Source organism: Eretmochelys imbricata, chromosome 2 (genome assembly GCF_965152235.1).
Source record: "Eretmochelys imbricata isolate rEreImb1 chromosome 2, rEreImb1.hap1, whole genome shotgun sequence".
Lineage (NCBI taxonomy): Eukaryota > Metazoa > Chordata > Testudines > Cheloniidae > Eretmochelys > Eretmochelys imbricata.
In genome coordinates this window covers 29106101-29124956 of record NC_135573.1, presented here as the reverse complement: position 1 = coordinate 29124956, position 18856 = coordinate 29106101, and the positions used below count along the sequence as shown (strand labels likewise).

Sequence of the window (18856 nt, the reverse complement as noted above, 5' to 3'; positions counted from 1 at the left end):
CCCCACAGGGACTCTTGATGGCAGCACTGACAGCAGCTCAGAACTTAGCCATCACCTCTCTTATATAAACAGTAAAACCAGAAACTTTGGTTCTGCTCCAGGGACCCAGCAAGCATTTAGATGCTGGAATAAACTTGTATCCTTGATTACCCTTCTTCATATACTGAAATCAGATGGGGGGAAAAATCACAGCTAGCCTCTTTTCATTGTGCATAATTGATTTCAAGTTGACCTTTTGCGGAACATGACCATACTCAATGTTTGTATGGGTGCCAGAACCTTGCCTTTAGTTACTACACATGTTCTTGTTTATAGTACACAAATAAATATTCAGCTAGGATCAGAAAATCTTTGATACTTGGTATTTTTTGGACTAACAAACTTTGAAAATACTAAAGATTACAGTCATTAAAAGTGTATGTAATACTTTTTTCCAAAATGTTAATGCCACAACTATCAGACAGTGAGACAGATTGAAAAATAATATGGGAAATCAATCAGTTTTGGGGCAAGATAAGGAATTTATTATGGAGTATTTAAAACCTTTGATTTTTATGACAGATCTTGGCATACAATTGAAAGGTTCCACCAGAAGCAAATTTTTAAACCTTTTAATAAATGTACCTGGTTCAATCCAACTAGCAAAAGTCACATTTGAGCCCTGTTATATATATAGGGATGAGGTAAAACTTTCAAATCCTGTTGTTAAGAAGAGTGTTTAATCGTGTTCTCTTACCTTCATAGTATACTTTAAACCCATGGGCGCTAACTGCAAAGTCACTTGTCAAACGCAGTGAAAACACAGACTTTGTACTAGTCACAGGTGGAGGAAGATGAAATCCTGTTAACCTAAAAATATAAGCATAAATCATAGTTAATTATCTATAAAAATGCAACTGTACTGTTTCAAACTTATTGCTCACTACAAATTTCCATCATAAGACAGACAATCTATATAAAAGAACAGAATATACAGTTTATATTATTTGTGAAATTGGTTTTCTAAAATATCATAAGGAAGCTGTCCAACTGGCATTTATGTAGCCTGGCACAGGTGAGGTAGGTCAGCTCAAGAAGATTGTACATAAAGAAAGACATTAATACTGTAGAAACCATACAAACATGCCAGATTTACACCAGCTAAGGATCTGTCCCAGTATTTTTTATATTATGTGTTTTATAGATAGTTATGTGAGATCTTATGTTAGATGGTGTTTATCCAAGGAGTTTTATGCAGCATACAGTTTTACACACAAAAAGGGAAGGGTTCACTTAAATGTGGGATGTTAGCATAATTTACGGCCTGTACCTTAAGGTAAACACAGAAGTGTTCTTCTTAAGTCTACTGTAGTGCCTATTAATTGTGTGAAGAATTGCTTAGACGGTTTTGTTTTAAATTCACAGAGAGATCCCAGAGGGTAGTGTTGAGTAATTACTCATCCACTCAAAAGGCTCTCTTGCAGGGTTTTCCAGCTGTGGTGTTTTTTGGGTTTGTTTGTTTGTTTTTGCTTGTTTGTTTTTGGTTTTTGTCACAACCGTATATACACAACAGGCAGCTGTGGAAGACAGTTTGACATTCAGTCCAGCATCTCCATTTCATCTGACTCAGGTGTTGCAGCATCTTGCTTTCCAAGTGCCTCGTTGATACTGGGATTTGTAGTAGAGTAAATTCACCAAGGTTCAAATTGCAAAGGACAAAAGTGATGTTGGCTGGCTGACGGAATTAGCTAGGGAATTTGATGGACACGATTGAGGACACATGCTCAGTATTCATCAGTGAAGTTTGCAATACTAAGGTTACAGTTGGTCCCCCAATTTCTCCAGACAGAGGTGGCTTCAGTGGCTAAAAGTATCCATTTTCATCTGTGCTTGGTGTGACAACTGTGGAATTTCTCTTTGGTATTGACTTTGCCTGTAAATCAATGCACTTGTGGCTTCATAAAACTGTAATACTCCCTATATGGGGCTACCCTTCAGCTTCTTCCCCTGGTGCAGCATTTGCAACCTAACCACTTAGTGGATGGAACAGAAGGAGCAAGTTATGCAAATACTCCATAGACTGAACTAGCTACCCATTTCTTACAAGTGCAGGTACAATTCAAATATGGAAATTGATTTCTTTTAAAATGTGTTATAATTTGTATCCTAGTTACTTGAGAGAATTCCTTCCTCTGAAATCGCTTCCACAGCAGATAAGGTCAGCCAGTATGCTCTCACCAGAATCTCTCAGGAGCTGCCTGGGAGCTGCCAGCAGGGCAATTTCTGTGGGAGGGACAAAGGGCTCTGCTCTAGAATTCGTTGACCTAACAAAGCTTGACATTACTGATCTCAAAGTTACAGTGTATAATTTTTCTGTCAACTCAGACTTTTTATCTGAAAATTGTGATAAATTAAAAGTTTATTTTAAGCCTCAACTTAGAATTTCATTACTTTTGTGGTTTTATGGCTGACCCATTATTATTTTATTTTGTTTAAATATATGTTTTTTTTCTTTCTTTCCATTTCACTGGGGGACATTTTCCCTATTTTTTTTTCATACTGGTGTCCATCGTGTTTCTGGGAAAATGTATACATTTAATATAAAATGTAACACAGCAAACCCAAAACAAAAGAGACTCCCAACCTAATAACTAAACACACATTGCAAATGATGGGTGCTGAGAACTCTCAGCCCCAATCAGGAGTGTGCAGTGCCTCCCAGGAACAGATCCAGACCTCATTATAGGAGAACGGCACACTCAATATTTTGCTCCTATTTTTAAATTGATGTCTGTGGAGGTTCCTTTTCCTCTATCTAGACATATTTTAAATTATTTCATAACTTTTGTTCTTCATAAAGACTAAAGAAGAAAACAGCAGATAATGTGGAGAGATGATCTTGCTGGGTCGATAAAGATGTGTTTCGGGAGCCAGTAGATTGCTGAACAGCAACACAGCTACTAAGCATTCTTTCCATTACAAAAGTGAGAAAAAAGATATTTTGATATTTTTTAAGGAAAACATGTGAATTATTAATGAAGGTGTGGGTTTTGTTTCCTGGAAAAAAACAGATATGAAAAAACATCACATCATAACATTTTCAGTTTGGTCTTGATTGAAGCAGTACAAATACCATGGTGTCTCAATAACTAATACATTTTCTGCTGCTAGTATAGAAATTCAGTCACACACTTACTCATAAAATGCGAAATATGTAGAGTTTAATCATTATCAGTAATTCCATTCTTATAAGCGGGAGCTTGAAATTGATGGAAAATCTAGAATGCTAACGGTCAGGATTTGAAGGTACTAACCATTCTTCTCTATTTTTCACAAGTTGTACTGTGTAATAAGTATAGGTAGGATATCAGTAATGTGATTTCTCTTTTTTTTTAACCTTAAGGCATTACTCCATGAGTTCTACAAAGTGTACCAATTATACTGATGTTGAGAGCTATCTACTCTAGATACTATAGTTAATTTTGTAATGTTCTCTGGTGACTAGCTACTCTGTATTCTGAAGGGCATTTAATTAGAGATGTCTTGATTGCTGCTTCATCTGTGACTGTAATTTGGTAAAGAATCAATTCAATTTTCCCCCAAGGGACACTTTCTCTTTAATCTTCTGCCTGGGCTGGATCCATAGTTAAAACAGCTCAAAAATAGGAAGGGAACACACACTAATTTTGGTCATGATAGGACTAACAGTCATGCGATGAGGGAGTGTTGCTTATGGTTGGGCATTTGACCATTCCAAAAATAATTGGTTGATTGACCATTCAAACAGGTCCAATATTGTCATAAGACAAAAATGGTAAAATAGGTTAAGGCACTAATTTATTATAACCATAACAACGGTAACAAAAAATAATACGACTTTATATGGAAAGGCTTTGCCTTAGATAGATATTTATACCTAATTATAAAAAAACAAGTTACTTTACTGCGTTATTTTAACTTAGAAAAATGCAAAAAACAATTACATGAAGTTTAAAAAAAAGAACTGAATAATTATTACTTTTTTTAGCAATGTTAGGTTTTTATTTTAATGTGAATGTTTTCAAGATTGAAGAGTTACAAAAGACAAGAAATTAAACAGAAATAAAAGAAACATATATAAAAGAAAAAAGTAATTTTAAATGCATTTATGCTAAGTAGGCAGCAGAGCTACTCTATAAGCATCTTGCTTTTCATTATCTTTTTGGAGATATCTTTTGGATGGGTATATATATATAAATATGTGTGTGGAAGGGAAGTTTTGTTGAGAGGAAAGGACTGGGGGTTTATTTACATGGGTATTTAATGTAGGTTGTTTGCTTTGCTGATGATGACAGAGGTGTTGGGAGGCTTTGTGGGTGATGACAGAGGCTTAATTTTTCTGTTTGTGCTGAGAGAAGAGGTTTAGTGACTATGAATTCTCTTCTCCCTCCCGCATTGTCTTGTGAGTTAAGTTCTGGGTTTTTTTGGTCTAGTCAGTTTAAATTGTAAACTCCCTGGGGAAGGGACCATATATTTTAGCTTGTTTAATCTTCTTTGTTAACTGTTGCCTGCATTGATGCAACTAAAAATACACATACATAAAATGTTTGTTCTAGAAAGACTACAGCTAATCAAAATGCTCAACTTTTAATGATTTCACCGTTCACCTCCCACCCACCCACCCCCGCCCCCAGAAGGGGCATTAGCATGTAGTAGAGTAGAATGTAAGTAGCTTGCTGAGAGATGGTACCATGATGCAGTCAGAAAGGTAGGCTACCACCTACCTCAGAGTATTCTTTCTGGACTATCTGATAATAAATGACCATGGTAAAATAATAGTTGGTCAACTGACATTATTTGACTGGTCAATTGACTGGCTTGCCAAGACTAGTGTTGCCTCACATTATAGTGACTGCACTCAGCAAGAGGAAGAGACCAGAAAAAAAAGAAAAAATCCTCAAAGGAGTTTAGGTCTCCAAGCAGATCCATAACCAGCCAAACAAATGTATGTGTTCGCATGCGCACCCACATTCTGCAGTGGGTGGAAGCTGGCTAAAGTCTTATCTCCGGTTTTCCCACAACCCATTCACATGAATGCTGTCACTTAGGCATGACCAGGTTGGAGAATCTATAGTGATGTAAAAAAAATATATATGGAAGATTTAGAGCATTCTTCTCAGCATATTTTAAATAAAGCAAAGTGTAAACATTCCTAGTAAGTGCCTGTAATGTAAATGTGTTTGTCCAAATGGTATTGGCTTCCTTCTTTGTTTACAAGAGTGTATTTTCATTCAAATAAGAAAACAAATTAATAGATTATCCAGTGTCTCACTCCTTTTGTGTGGGAACAAATACACCAGTTACAATGAGTTTGTCACAAAGTTTAAGATATTTGTGTCTCATGCCCTTGTTTTAATACTGCAGCAGAATGGTATTAGTAGATCAACAAAGTCAGGTTTTGGGGTGTATAATTGCATACATAGTTTTATAAGACATATATGCATAAAAGTGACATCTAAAATGAAAAGTCCAGGTGTTTAAATATTGCATGGCACTATCACCTTTTTCTTCCTCTGACAATACTGGTTTAGGGTCAGATCCTGTCACCCTTACTGAAGTTGACTAGAATCTTACGCCTCAAATAATCCCATTGAAATGCAGCTGCCTGAGAAAAATGGTGCTACTCAGCATAAGTAAGGTGGCATTGTCTAGCCTTTAAAACATAGGGGATTCGATTATGAAGTTATTTACCTAATACTCACCTTGCAAATGTGTTCATTTCCAGCTAACAGTATGCTCTAATAATTCTTCAGCTATGAACACAACAGGCTTGAAGTGTAATCTGAAAAATGTCTTCTAGATCAGACTTACTCTTTACATAATCAGATCTTAATATGTGTTCTATTTATTCCTTTTTAAATGGACTTAGAACCTAACAGAAGTAGTGTGCATGATTACACCAAAAACATGAATAAAAACCAATAAGTTCATGTTAATTTATAATTTATTCACATGCATAAGACAGTAAATACATGCCTAATCAATAAGTGCCACACTCTTACAAACTATACTTACCAACTTATAAAACTAGACAACCCAAGCCAGTACTCCTAATAAAAATAATTCCTTACTTTGAAATTAAATGGCACATACAATTGGAGCCTCCTGTTTCTACAGACAGTGATTTCAGTCACATGTTTATAATGTCCAGCAAATAAAGGTTGTTTATTATGAATAAATTATTTATTTATGAATAAGTAGTTCATAATTAGGAAATTTGTCCTATTATAACTTTATGAGGAGTACATGTACATATACATGTTTATATGGGCAGTAACCAATAAGGCTTGCATTACATCCCCAATGCATTTCAGGCTAAGTAATTTAGGTATGATGATGGTGAGCATTGTGGCACCTATCTTTTAGGTGTCTAGAAAAACATTAGGATTCTCAAAGTCTGAGTTCAGCACCTCGGATTCCCTATATAATTAATGGGGAGCGATAGGTGCCTCAGAATGGGGTTAACAAAACCAGCATGCTAAGCGGCTCCTTGCCTAAGCTAGTCAATGCGGTGTGTGTTAAACCAGCCCTTTTCTCAGAGACAGTCCCCTAAATCAGGGGTGCAGAGAGGCACTTCCTTCCGCTTGGAATTCTCAGCTGCAAACCCTCCGCTGCATTAGGCACCTATGCTGTTTTGGCAAGAGGTTGGGGCTGAGGGTGCGTGGAAGACAAACTCCCTCAACTTTTAGCCTAGTAGTTAGGTACTTACCTGGGATATGGGAGATCCTAATTCAAGTCCCTCCTCCATCTGAGGGAGAAAAGGAATTTAAATAGGGATCTGCCATCTCTCAGGTAAGTGCCCTGACTACTAGGCTGTACAATATTGTGATGGGGAACTCCATCAGTCTCTACCTTTGAAGCTCTTCCACTTTGGATAAATCATTTTAAAAGGCCATCGGACTAGAAAAAGAGCAAGTATGAAAATGACTGTATAGCCTGCTGGTTAGAGCACTTACCTGAGGTGGGTGCCCCAAGATCCAGTCCCCCTGCTGCAATGATTCTGTATTTATCCACAGCAGATCAGCTTCAGCAGGAGAGACTGAAGGAGCCCCACCTCAGAATAGCCCGTGGTTAGGGCACTTACCTCAGAGGTGGCAGAACCCTGTTGAAATGCCTTCTCTCCCTTTCGGTGGAGGGGGGACTTGAACTGGTGGTCTACCATATCTGAGGTGAGTACCTCAAGCACTGGACTAAAAAACATATGAGGGGCTGCTGCTCTTGGCCATTTTGTGCAAGCTCACCTACAGGGCATCAATCTGGTAGACAGTGTCTGAGCACATCTACTGGATCAGGCCCCACAGGTGAGTTTGGCAGAGGAATGCCTATCTCTCTGTGACTTGGGCATCCAGACATCTGGTGTGGGGCTGCAGTGCATGTTCAGATGTAGAAACATAGGTACCTAGGAAACTTTTACTGTACAAATTTAAGCACTGAATGAATGTAGGTGCCCACAGAGTTCAGTGGCTAAGCACCTAATTCCTTTTGCGACTCCTGCGCCTTAGGTAGTTATTGGTCCTGGCTGATTAAGTAATTTTACTTCCACCCTTCTTCCTTTTATCACCACCCTTATGCAATAGCTGATCAGAAATGTGCTGCCTGTTTCTTCTCATTGTTTAATTGGCATTCTAGGGTTTGAAATTATATGGGATAGCACGTTCTCTCTCTCTCTCTCTCTCTCTTTTTCTTTCTTTGAAGTTACATAGTAACTTCATGAGTGTTTCCGATTAATAAACATGCAATTACATGTTCTTAACAGATCACTTAGTAACAGTATTTGGCATAGCCAAGAAGTAATTACTATATTCTGTAATACGCACACTGCTTTGAATCACAAAAGTAACCAACTGATGTGAAACTTTCTTTGAATGTCAGTTATCTAAACAACTTTCTGATTATTATTTGTATTGTGTTACAAAGGCCTCAATTAGGATCACAGCCCCATTGTACTAGGTACTGTACAAAACCATAGACAGACACAGACCCTACCTGAAAGAGCTTACTCTTTCATTGAAAACAACGCATAACAAGCAAGTGTAACAATCAACAAGGAGAAAACAGAGAGGAGTCAGGTTAGCAAACAGTATTAAGAGCTCACAGTTATACAGGCTTGGTGGTTCCAATTTTTTAAAAAATCTGAAAACAAAACAAAAAATACAACAGCTATCTCCACCTGTTCCATCCCCAGCCAACATTAGTTAACATGTCAGAAGTGAGTCTTGAGGTGGGATATTTACGCAAAATAATAATTTATCTCCCAAAGTCAATATCCACTATGTATTAAATATAGTGAAAAACCCCATATTCACAGTTTTTTCTGAGCCCATGCTTATCAAAATTAGTTTCATATCTCACATTCTATTTGTATCAAAGAAGGTTTTACTGTAGTTTCAACCCTTTGTGATTTCATTTTTCTGAAGCATTCTGGCTGCTGTTTCTTGATAAGGCCTTGCTACTTTTCAGATGATGATGGATAATGGTATAAGGAAATGGTTAGAGCGCCAGTGTTCAAACCTTGTAAGTACATGTAGAGATGCAGCAAGCAGGAATACTGGCTCCTGTAGCAAGAAACCATAGCAGTCAAGAGCCAGTGTTCACAAAAGGCTGAAACCAGTAATGAGAAAAAATGAAGCACGTTCATTTCTGCTTCAGGTCTAGAGTATACTTTCATTTGCAGCCATCCTCTGCCCTCTGTAGGAATCACTGGATCAAGGAAGATTGAGTTCGGTACATTTGAGAGATTTCTGTAACAGTAAAAGTTTGTAAAAGTGTAGGTTGGCATTTACATGCTTAGTGGAACAGATGTGCACATCTCTACCCACTGATGTCTTGTCAGCATTGCTGACCTCCTGCATCTATCTGAATTGAGTGTATTGTGCAGTTGCCTATTGGACATTTGGACCTCTTTCTGTAAAATAGTTAACACACAACATAAAATTAAGTCTGGACACTCAAGCACTGAGAGAGAGAGAACTGGGACTAAACTGAAACCTGGGCACAGCTTACACGTGTTCTGATATTTTATCATACAGAGTAAAAAGTTGACAGTCCTTCCGGAGAAAATCATTTGCCTAAAGATATACCAAAGATGCAATCTTGTACCTTGTGGAATTAAGAGATTTGTATAATGAGAAGATACAATTTCACTTCAGGCACTATTTGGATACAAAACTATGAGGCCTCAGGAAACACAATTTCAATAGAACCAGGAGCTTGTGTTTTTGTGATACCACACTTTCATTTACCTGGACCAGTATGAGGGGGAAAAGTTACACTTAGTCATTTACATTATGAATGTCCCTTTGTTGCTCCCCCACATCCACAGAGAGCTAGGGATGGGTAACACTGCACTGAAAACAAGCATGCCACTTAAAAAATGTATTTCCCCCTAGGTTTTACACAACTACTGAGCAAAACAGGTGGATTTACCATGACAACAAAATGCACCTTGTGACTCATAGAGCATGTATGCTATGGGACAATTTCCTTTCATAATGGCTAGCAGCTGCTTTGGTAGCCTGCCATATACCATTCATACTTTGCAATTGGAGTCTACTGTTCATCTGCCTATTACAAAAGGGTAGGTAAACAAGTTTTTCTACAGTAGTAATTTCCTGTACCACAGCGTGTAATCATAAATAAAACCATAAAAACAGCAGGATGGCCTAATGATCTCTTTGCTGAAAATCTGACAAGTCTATTTTTCACCCTGCTTATTTACCTGCTTTCTTTATTATGAGGAGAACCTTTGGAAAATAAAGCAGCATTTAAGTGTAGTTAGGTCAAAAAGAAGCTTCTTTGTTTCCGGGGAAACTCAGGATTTTAGATGCTATAGATGTTTTTGCCACTCTGGGGATATCACTAGTTTAATTGATCAGGGAAGTACAGAAGTGGAGGGGACCAATTTTAGTTCCTCATTTGCTGTATTTGTCAGCCAGACATGGGTCTTTACAGGGGAGGGTGGGGAAAGAAGGGGAGAGACTGGAAGACTCTTCCCTGCAATGCTCAAAAGGAAAGCAAACTCTGGGTTACTAGGTGATTCCAAGAAGACATATTACTCCTAATGGGCCTGGTCCTGCATGGTACTCAGCACCTTAGCTTTTGGAGCTGAGAGCACCAAGCACTAACTCTGAGCAAATATCTGATTTTTCAGTTTGCTGACAATTCCAAAAAAGTCAGGGGAAAATAAATTGTTTCAGACAAAATGCTTCATTTGACGCAGCACAAAAAGTTTCATTTTTGAGCTTTAAAAACATAAAATAAAATTGAAGTTAATTTCTAAAGAAAAAGATGGTGTTATTAAAAATACTCAAAATGTTTCATTTCAAAAATGTTGAAATGAAATGTTTCCATTTAAAATGTTTCTTTTTCTTTTGACAGAAACAAATCAATAAAATCGACACATATTCTCTAAATGTTTCAGGTGACCTGACTCTGCATTTTCAGTGACAAAAATTTTCAGACAAATTTCACCCAACTCCCCTCCGCACCTTCCAAAAAGCATTTGGGCCTAATCAGAGCAACACTATTACTGTTACTCCAATTCTGACCACATATTCAGTGCTGTACAGTCCCTTCATGTTCCTCACCTCCACCTACAATGAACTAGAGCTCTATAGGCTAACTAGGTGCTTACTATCCAAGGTTCTGATCCCCCCGCATACAACCCCATCACAGTCAATGGGGCCTTTCTCAGGTGCAAGTGTCTGTCAGCCTGGGCCTACTTGTAGGATTTGGGCCTAAAATAGGATCTAGGATACAGATATCTTTAAAAATAACCTACACAATGATGTTTTATAACCAATTAATAAACAAAAACTTTACATTTGCCTCTCCCTTCCCCCAAAAACTCTGGCCAGCAAATCACAGAACCTGAGGGAGAAATGAAACAAAACACTTCTATTGGTGTCCTTGGAATCTGCCGCTTATCACACTAAAACTAAAACCAGAATTCAAAAGAGAGGTGAGAGTCATTCTCTTTTCTCCTGAACAGATTGAAGTAGTTGAAGCCTCAGTGGGAAGCAACCAACTTCTTATGAAATACTTTTGATACACACAAAATACAACCGCAGGATGGAATCTAAATGAAAAACAAAACAGGCAGCTAAGGAACTCAGAATAGAAAATCAATCCCCAAATTCCAAAGGGAATTTTCTGCCATAAGACCATGAAGCACATCAGCTATGACCTGGCAGTGCATCAACTGTGAAATACACTCAGAGAAATAGATTACAAATTCTATGAAATTGTATGTAACAAAAATTAAGAAGGATTGGTCCATTCTGCAGAGGCCCCTGCTCATAAATGAACTGATATGGTTCCAATCCCTGGGGATAGGCTGAATTAGAGGAACCATCACAAAACACCTTCACATCCTGGACACTGTGAGAACCAGCTGGCTTTGGTCTCCCTGTGTGTTGCTGTGCAGTGGGGATATGAGTGTAGGACAGTGCACTGGTGAAAGGACAGAGCCATTGTCCGTTTCCTGGCTATGTTTGGGTTACAGGCATGCAGAAGCTGCTCCAATCCTGAACTGGGGAAGGGTTATGGAGCAGCTCCTTGATATAAGGAGGATTCCTTGACCCCATCTTTCCCTGGGTGTTCAGGCTGTGCACTGTGTGATACAGGGTAAGTCCTTTCAAGAACTGTATAGCTGCCACACTTCCTGTACACTGTAGATGCTGTTTTTGGTTTCCTGGGATGTTTCCTGCTACGGCAGAAACAAGGAAGCCCACGACAGGGCAGTTGCAGTCTGCAGCAATGTAGAGTAGTAGGCAGTTTTATTACTTCATTGCTGTACCTAGTTCTTGTTCATAATAAAGAGTTTATCTTGCTACCAGTCCGCTCATCAGTAATTTACTACATAGTGGGTCAAATTGGGATTTACTGATTAATACTTTTTGTGTGTTTATAGGTGCTCTCAAATATTTTTTCTCACTATTAAGTAAAATATATTAAGAATTTTCAATAAAAAAACATCCTCAGGAAATCTATAGCAGTGATTGTTTTGCTTTGCATCAGTAATTCAAAATTATTGCACTATTATTTTTTCTTTGAAGGTACAGTTGCAGAAAGACCTCATACAGGAAGGAAAATGCACTGATTGTGACTGTTCTTCTTATGTGTTAATATCCTTCTGTGTACACCGAAGAGTCAGGAACACACACAAACCACAGTAGAGTAGCTGGCCTCTGGCTGCTTTTCTATCTGGGAACAGGAGACTCAAAAGCTAAAAACAGTGGTCCAAGAGCAATAAAATTCTCATTTTTTATTATGTGTGCTCTGCTTGAAATGGCAGGTGACTCTGGATTATTGGATCTGAAGAGTCATCAAGAATGGTTTTCTAAAAGGTGCTATAGATATGGGAATAAACATCTAATTGCATGTCAAGTAAACATCCAGCTACAAAACTGGACTCTAAACTCATTAGCCCTTAAGGAAAGATGCACTTCTAACTGCAGGATCAAATTAGAGCAATCTCTTCAAAAGTCCAAAGCTAAAATGATGGGAAACAGTCTGATTTGTCATTGCAAAATGCTACTAGATAAATTGTTGACATTAGATTACAATGATGTAAATAAGATGACAGTATTATCTTGCTGCCCTCAGGCTGCTGGTAATTGTTCACTCAGAAGAAGACTAAAAGAGCTAGGAAAGCGTTTGGTATTTTTACTAAATGTATGATCCTTTTAAAACTTATTTTGATATTAATACAGAGCTGTCTGCCAGCCTTGTACAATTTTTTGTATTATGCATTCCATTTATAGATTTTTAAAAGAAAACAGTCTTCACTGGGGACATTTTTTACTAGGGGACTGGACAATGCACTAGGGGGCTGACCTAAAGATAGCTGAAGTCAGTGTGAATCTTTCCATTGACCTCAGTGGGGCTTCAATAATGTTATAGAAAATGTGGGACAGGGAAAAATTCTGTGCTATAGGGGAAAATGCTGCACTATCTGGAAAGGTGGTGGAGTAAATGGTCTCTACCTGTTGGTTTATTGTACCTTGTGTCTTAAAAATGAAAAACAAAACTATGTGAAAGTCCAACCAAGTTAAGTTTTAACTTGATTTCAAAAGAGCGGTTATTTGGCATTGAACAGAGTCTTGAAAATGGTAAGCATAACAAAACAAAGGCCATTAACCAAATGAAGGAATCTGAAATGATTGCATTTCTAGTGATCAACAAAAGCAATAAAATAATCCCCACAGATCCCTTCAAATGTAGTTACACTCCCAAAAAAGTCAATAGTATGGTATTCCACATTTATTCTCTTTCCCTGAATTTACATATTTGATCTCATCAGTGTACAAACAAAATGTTTTACCTGTGACTGCAAGCCCTATAAGGTCATAAGAATGGCTATACTGGGTCAGATCAAAGATCCATCTAGCCCACATCCAACAGTGGCCAATGGCAGGTGCCCCAGAGGGAATGAACAGAACAGATAATCATGAAGTGATCCATCCCCTGTCGCCCATTCCCAGCTTCTGGCAAAAAGAGGCTAGTGACACCATCTCTGCCCATCCAGGCTCATTGCCATTGATGGATCTATCTCCATGAATCTATCTAGTTCTTTTTTTAACCCTGTTACAGTCTTGGTCTTCACAACATCCTCTGGCAAGGAGTTCCACAGCTTGACTGTGCACTGTGCGAAGAAATACTTTCTTTTGTTTGTTTTAAACCTGCTGCCTATTAAATTAATTTGGTGACCCCTTGTTCTTGTATTATGAGAAGGCATAAATAACAAATTCCTTATTTACTTTCTCCACACCAGTCATGATTTTATAGACCTCTAGCATATCCCACATTAATCGTCTCTTTTCCAACCTGAAATGTCCCAATATTATTAATCTTTCTTCATATGGAAGCTGTTCTATACCCCTAATAATTTTTGTTGCCCTTTTCTGAATCTTTACCAATTCCAATATATTTTTTGAGATGGGGCAATCACATCTGCATGCAGTATTCAAGTCAGCGTAGGTTGTCAGCTAATACTTGCCACCCAATTGATTGAAATGAAGGAATTCCTCAACAGTTTTGCCTAAATCTAATGATTTTCCATCTTCTGATATCTACACAATATTTACTTTTGCTTAGCATGGTTCCCTGACATCTACAGGAATGTGGCATTTTCTTCTTCTGACTACTGAAATATCAGACAGGAAATGGGGTTATTTAATAGGGTACAAATTTTAAAAGGTGAAGTTTGATCCAGTTTGCCATCCTAGCATTTTGCTGCCAAGGCAAAATTATACATTTCCACAATCATACACATGTGGTTGTCCCTCTCTATTGACAGTGCAAAACCAGCATCTCCCTTCACCTTCTATTCAGTTATATGGCTTTTTCTCACCCATGTCCTATATTTCAGCATGCATATACATAGTACATGTACTGTAATTCTGCAGTTCCAGTAGCACAACTGGATAAAAGCATAGAAGCAGAAGCTAATCTTAAATAATGACCTTTAAAAAACAAAATTATATGCAAAAAGGTATCACAAAGAAACATCTCTGAAAAAATATAATTAAAAGTTGTGTTCCACTAATCTTTACAAAAAGAAAATCACCTATGCTGTATATGCACTTTACAAACACCTGTTCTGTTTTTGTTTTTAGCCACAAAGAGATTAGGAAGCATCTTTAAAAACTAAGACAGTCCTGAAATTCTGTAGTACTATTAGAATCCCTACCTTTACACAAAAACACATATAATTTCATCTAGATAGGACTAAAACAAAACAGTGGATCCAACACTTCCTCCCGCTCCTTGAACTTTGGAAAGTCCAAATCTAAACACCATAAGTTGTGAGCTCTCTCAGTAAAAGGACCAAACCAAAGCACACAGTCTAACCACAGCCAAATTTTGGTCAAGTTCAGAGACTGGTGCTCAGACCCAATTGTAAATTCAACATCCTGCAGTTTGTAGCCAACAGTTACTTTTGTTCTTGGAACTGGGGTAAATGCCACCAGAGAAAGTGATGCATTTGTTCCTGCCCTCTTTTTATATGCTCCCACTAAACCAGAGTTGGATTAATCTTACCTACAAAGAAGATGGGAAATGATCAGGACAGCTACTGAGGGGAGACAGTAGGGATGCCCGAAGAGGACTATCGCCTAAAAGTTTTGCCTTTCAAAGCTTTCCAGGTGATGTGTTGGAAGAAAAAAAAAGTATCCTCCAGTACATCTAAAATACTATGAGCTCTATAGGCTAACTATACTATGCAGCAGTCAGATTCTGAATTTCTCCAGTGATCTGTAGTCACTTTCTATTTCTCTAACTACATACTGATATGGTCCCAATTACCATAGTATTTGAGCATCTCATAAACTTTAATGTGTTTATTCTCACAACACACATGTGAAGTAGAAAAATGATTTTGCCCATTTAACTGAGGTGGAATTGAGGCACAGAGAGGCAAAAGATGTAGTTTTATGGCAGAAACTGAATGTAGTTCTTTGAAGTTTAAGTGAATACTCTAACCACTAGCGCATCCTCTATCTTTCCTGGCCCCTGAATTTGGATCAGGCCATCTGTAGCCAAGTAGATGTGTGAGAACAATTCAGAGAATGTTAATGGATTCCCAAGAACAAAAGATCACATCCGATGAAGTGAGCTGTAGCTCATGAAAGCTTATACTCAAATAAATTTGTGAGTCTCTGAGGTGCCACAAGTACTCCTTTTCTTTTTGAGGATACAGACTAACACGGCTGCTACTCTGAAAACTATCTCTCTAGTCCATCAATAAACTGGTCTTCTGGCTAAAGAGTCTTTCCCATTAAAGTTCTAAAAAATTACTGGAGTCAATCTGTGAGGACAGATCAATGGAATAAGTCTTCCACCATGAGCGTAGCTAAAATGGACTTTATCTTCTGTCTAAATCAGGTGATGGTGACAAGGGAGCAGTTTATCAGAGCATTATTTTTTACAATACTTACAAGTATGCTAGGAGCTCTATAGTACGAGTACAAAACATGTTCCCTGACACCAGGAGCTTACAGTGTAGATTTAGTTTCGATTCCCTGAGTGGGATTGACAAGAAGAATGAAGAAGAGATTGAATGTGCTGCTTTGGGTTCTGGTAAGCCTCTGTAGATATCCTGTATGTTCCTTATAAATTCCTTTCAAACACTACACAATGCTATTTCTAAAGGAACAATACCAGTGAGGTTCATTTTCTACCTGCCCTTGACACCATCAATATAAAGCTACCACTTACATTTGATCTTTGTATTTTGGAGTCTGAGCTTTTTGCAGTCTTGTACTCTATACTTAGAATAAGATGGCAACAACCAAGAAAACAAAATGCATGCCAACTGTTCCAATAAATTCTACATTCAAAATATGTCAGGTTTAAAAGAAGGAAACACATGAATGCTTATATTGGCAATAAAGTCTCCACTAACCTTTGTGTGTGAACTCTTACAGACAGAACAAATCATTCATCCCTCACAGTTATATCTATTCTAAGATATAATGTGGGAACAGCTATAAGAACATATTCGAAAAGGAAAAAGCAATCTCTAAAAACCTCAAGCAAAGTCCTAAAACACTTTTTAGTTTTTCCTGCCACTATCCTCTATAATGACGCAATATATATTTTCTCTACAATACTTATACAAAATCAAAGAACCAACTGCTCTATTATATAAAGCTAAACAGTTTTATTTGTAGTGACATTCTATTCACACTTTCATACTACAAGACCAAAGGGACCTGCAATGAAACTTAAAGGCGTTAAATTAAAGCTGATGAGATGGACTACTGTTTCAGACAATGCACAGTTAGCCTGTTGAACTTATTCTCACAATAGGCGAGAACTTTGGAGGATTCTAAAAAGGATTGGATATTTATATGGCTATTTATATGAGTATCCAGAGTTGCAATGGTCAGGATTCAAAAAATAACTAAGAGTTTTGGAAAGCATATCAACTCATGATTCAGAGCATAAGCCAACCTCTAACTAATGGAATTAAGAAGAAGCATCTCTGTGGGCAGTTTATTCCATAACTTCCTTATGCCTTACTTTCTTTTTCTTGCACCTTTCTTTGAAGCAACTGGTCTGGCTGATGTTTTAGATAGAAAAAAGAAAAGGAGTACTTGTGGCACCTTAGAGACTAACAAATTTATCTGAGCATAAGCTTTCGTGAGCTACAGCTCACTTCATCGGATGCATTCAGTGGAAAATACAGGGGGGAGATTTATATACACAGAGAACATGAAACAAAGGGTGTTACCATACACACTGTAATGAGAGTGATCAGGTAAGGTGAGCTATTGCCAGCAGGAGAGCGGGGGGAGAAAAAACCTTTTGTAGTGATAATCAAGGTGGGCCATTTCCAGCAGTTGACAAGAACATCTGAGGAACAGTGCCGGGGGGTGCAGGGCAACGGGCTTTGTTGCAAGGATAGGTTCCTGGGTTAGTGGTTCTGTTGTGTGGTCTGTGGTTACTGGTGAGTATTTGCTTCAGGTTGGGGAGCTGTCTGTAAGCAAGGACTGGCCTGTCTCCCAAGATCTGTGAGAGTGATGGGTTGTCCTTCAGGATAGGTTGTAGATCCTTGATGATGCATTGGAGAGGTTTTAGTTGGGGGCTGAAGATGATGGCTAGTGGCGATCTGTTATTTTCTTTGTTGGGCCTGTCCTGCAGTAGGCAAAAAAGCCCATTGCCAACTGTGTCCACATATCTATTCAGGGGACACCATCATAGGGCCTAATCACATCAGCCACACTATCAGAGGCTCGTTCACCTGCACATCTACCAATGTGATATATGCCATCATGTGCCAGCAATGCCCCTCTGCCATGTACATTGGCCAAACTGGACAGTCTCTACGTAAAAGGATAAATGGACACAAATCAGATGTCAAGAATTATAACATTCAAAAACCAGTCGGAGAACATTTCAATCTCTTTGGTCACTCGATTACTGACCTAAAAGTGGCAATTCTTCAACAAAAAAACTTCAAAAACAGACTCCAACGACAGACTGCTGAATTGGAATTAATTTACAAACTGGATATAATTAACTTAGGCTTGAATAAAGACTGGGACTGGATGGGTCATTACACAAAGTAAAACTATTTCCCCATGTTTATTCCCCCTCCCCCGCCACTGTTCCTCACACATTCTTGTCAACTGCTGGAAATGGCCCACCTTGATTATCACTACAAAAGGTTCCCCCCCCCCCCCCCCCGCTCTCCTGCTGGTAATAGCTCACCTTACCTGATCACTTTTCTTACAGTGTGTATAGTAACACCCTTTGTTTCATGTTCTCTGTGTACATAAATCTCCCCACTGTATTTTCCACTGAATGCATCCGATGAAGTGAGCTGTAATTCTTGAAAGCTTATGCTTAAATAAATTTGTTAGTCTCTAAGGTGCCACAAGTCCTCCTTTTCTTTTTGTTGTAGATAGGATACTGCAATAGGTTTAAGTACTGATCTTATCCAATATGGCAATTCTTATGCAAAGGAATTCCTTCTCTTTGGAAGTGAGGTATAATATATCAATTTCCATCAATTTATTTCTAACGTTTTTATAGTTTCAGAAACAAAGTAGAAACGCAGAATCTCAAGTAAATATAAATAAGATCAACCCCTTTTTAAAAACCATGCTGTGAAAAAGGTTTAGTTGGCACATGATGGGCATTAGGCATGTATTCCTACAAATACTCATTTGAGAAAAAAATCGGTGTGCTAGCTCCAAATTTTGAAAGGTTGCCATTGACGGTTCTCAGCATCTGAATGTTGATATTATGAGACACATTTGAAAATAACCCGAGCTATTTTCAACAGCTAGACAGGAAAACAAACAAATTGTGAAAAAAGCTGCTTCTGCAC

At 38.1% G+C, this 18856-nt stretch overlaps 1 protein-coding gene across 3 annotated transcripts in view; it reads right to left on the bottom strand.

Moving 5' to 3' along the window:
- Positions 1-18856, bottom strand: part of CSMD3 (CUB and Sushi multiple domains 3) — a 1168908-nt gene that overhangs the window by 986000 nt on the left and 164052 nt on the right. For all 3 annotated transcript variants that reach the window (XM_077808852.1, XM_077808853.1, XM_077808854.1), the window contains exon 3: positions 737-849. In XM_077808852.1, the coding sequence (XP_077664978.1) occupies positions 737-849 (113 nt within the window). The remainder of the gene's footprint in view (positions 1-736; positions 850-18856) is intronic.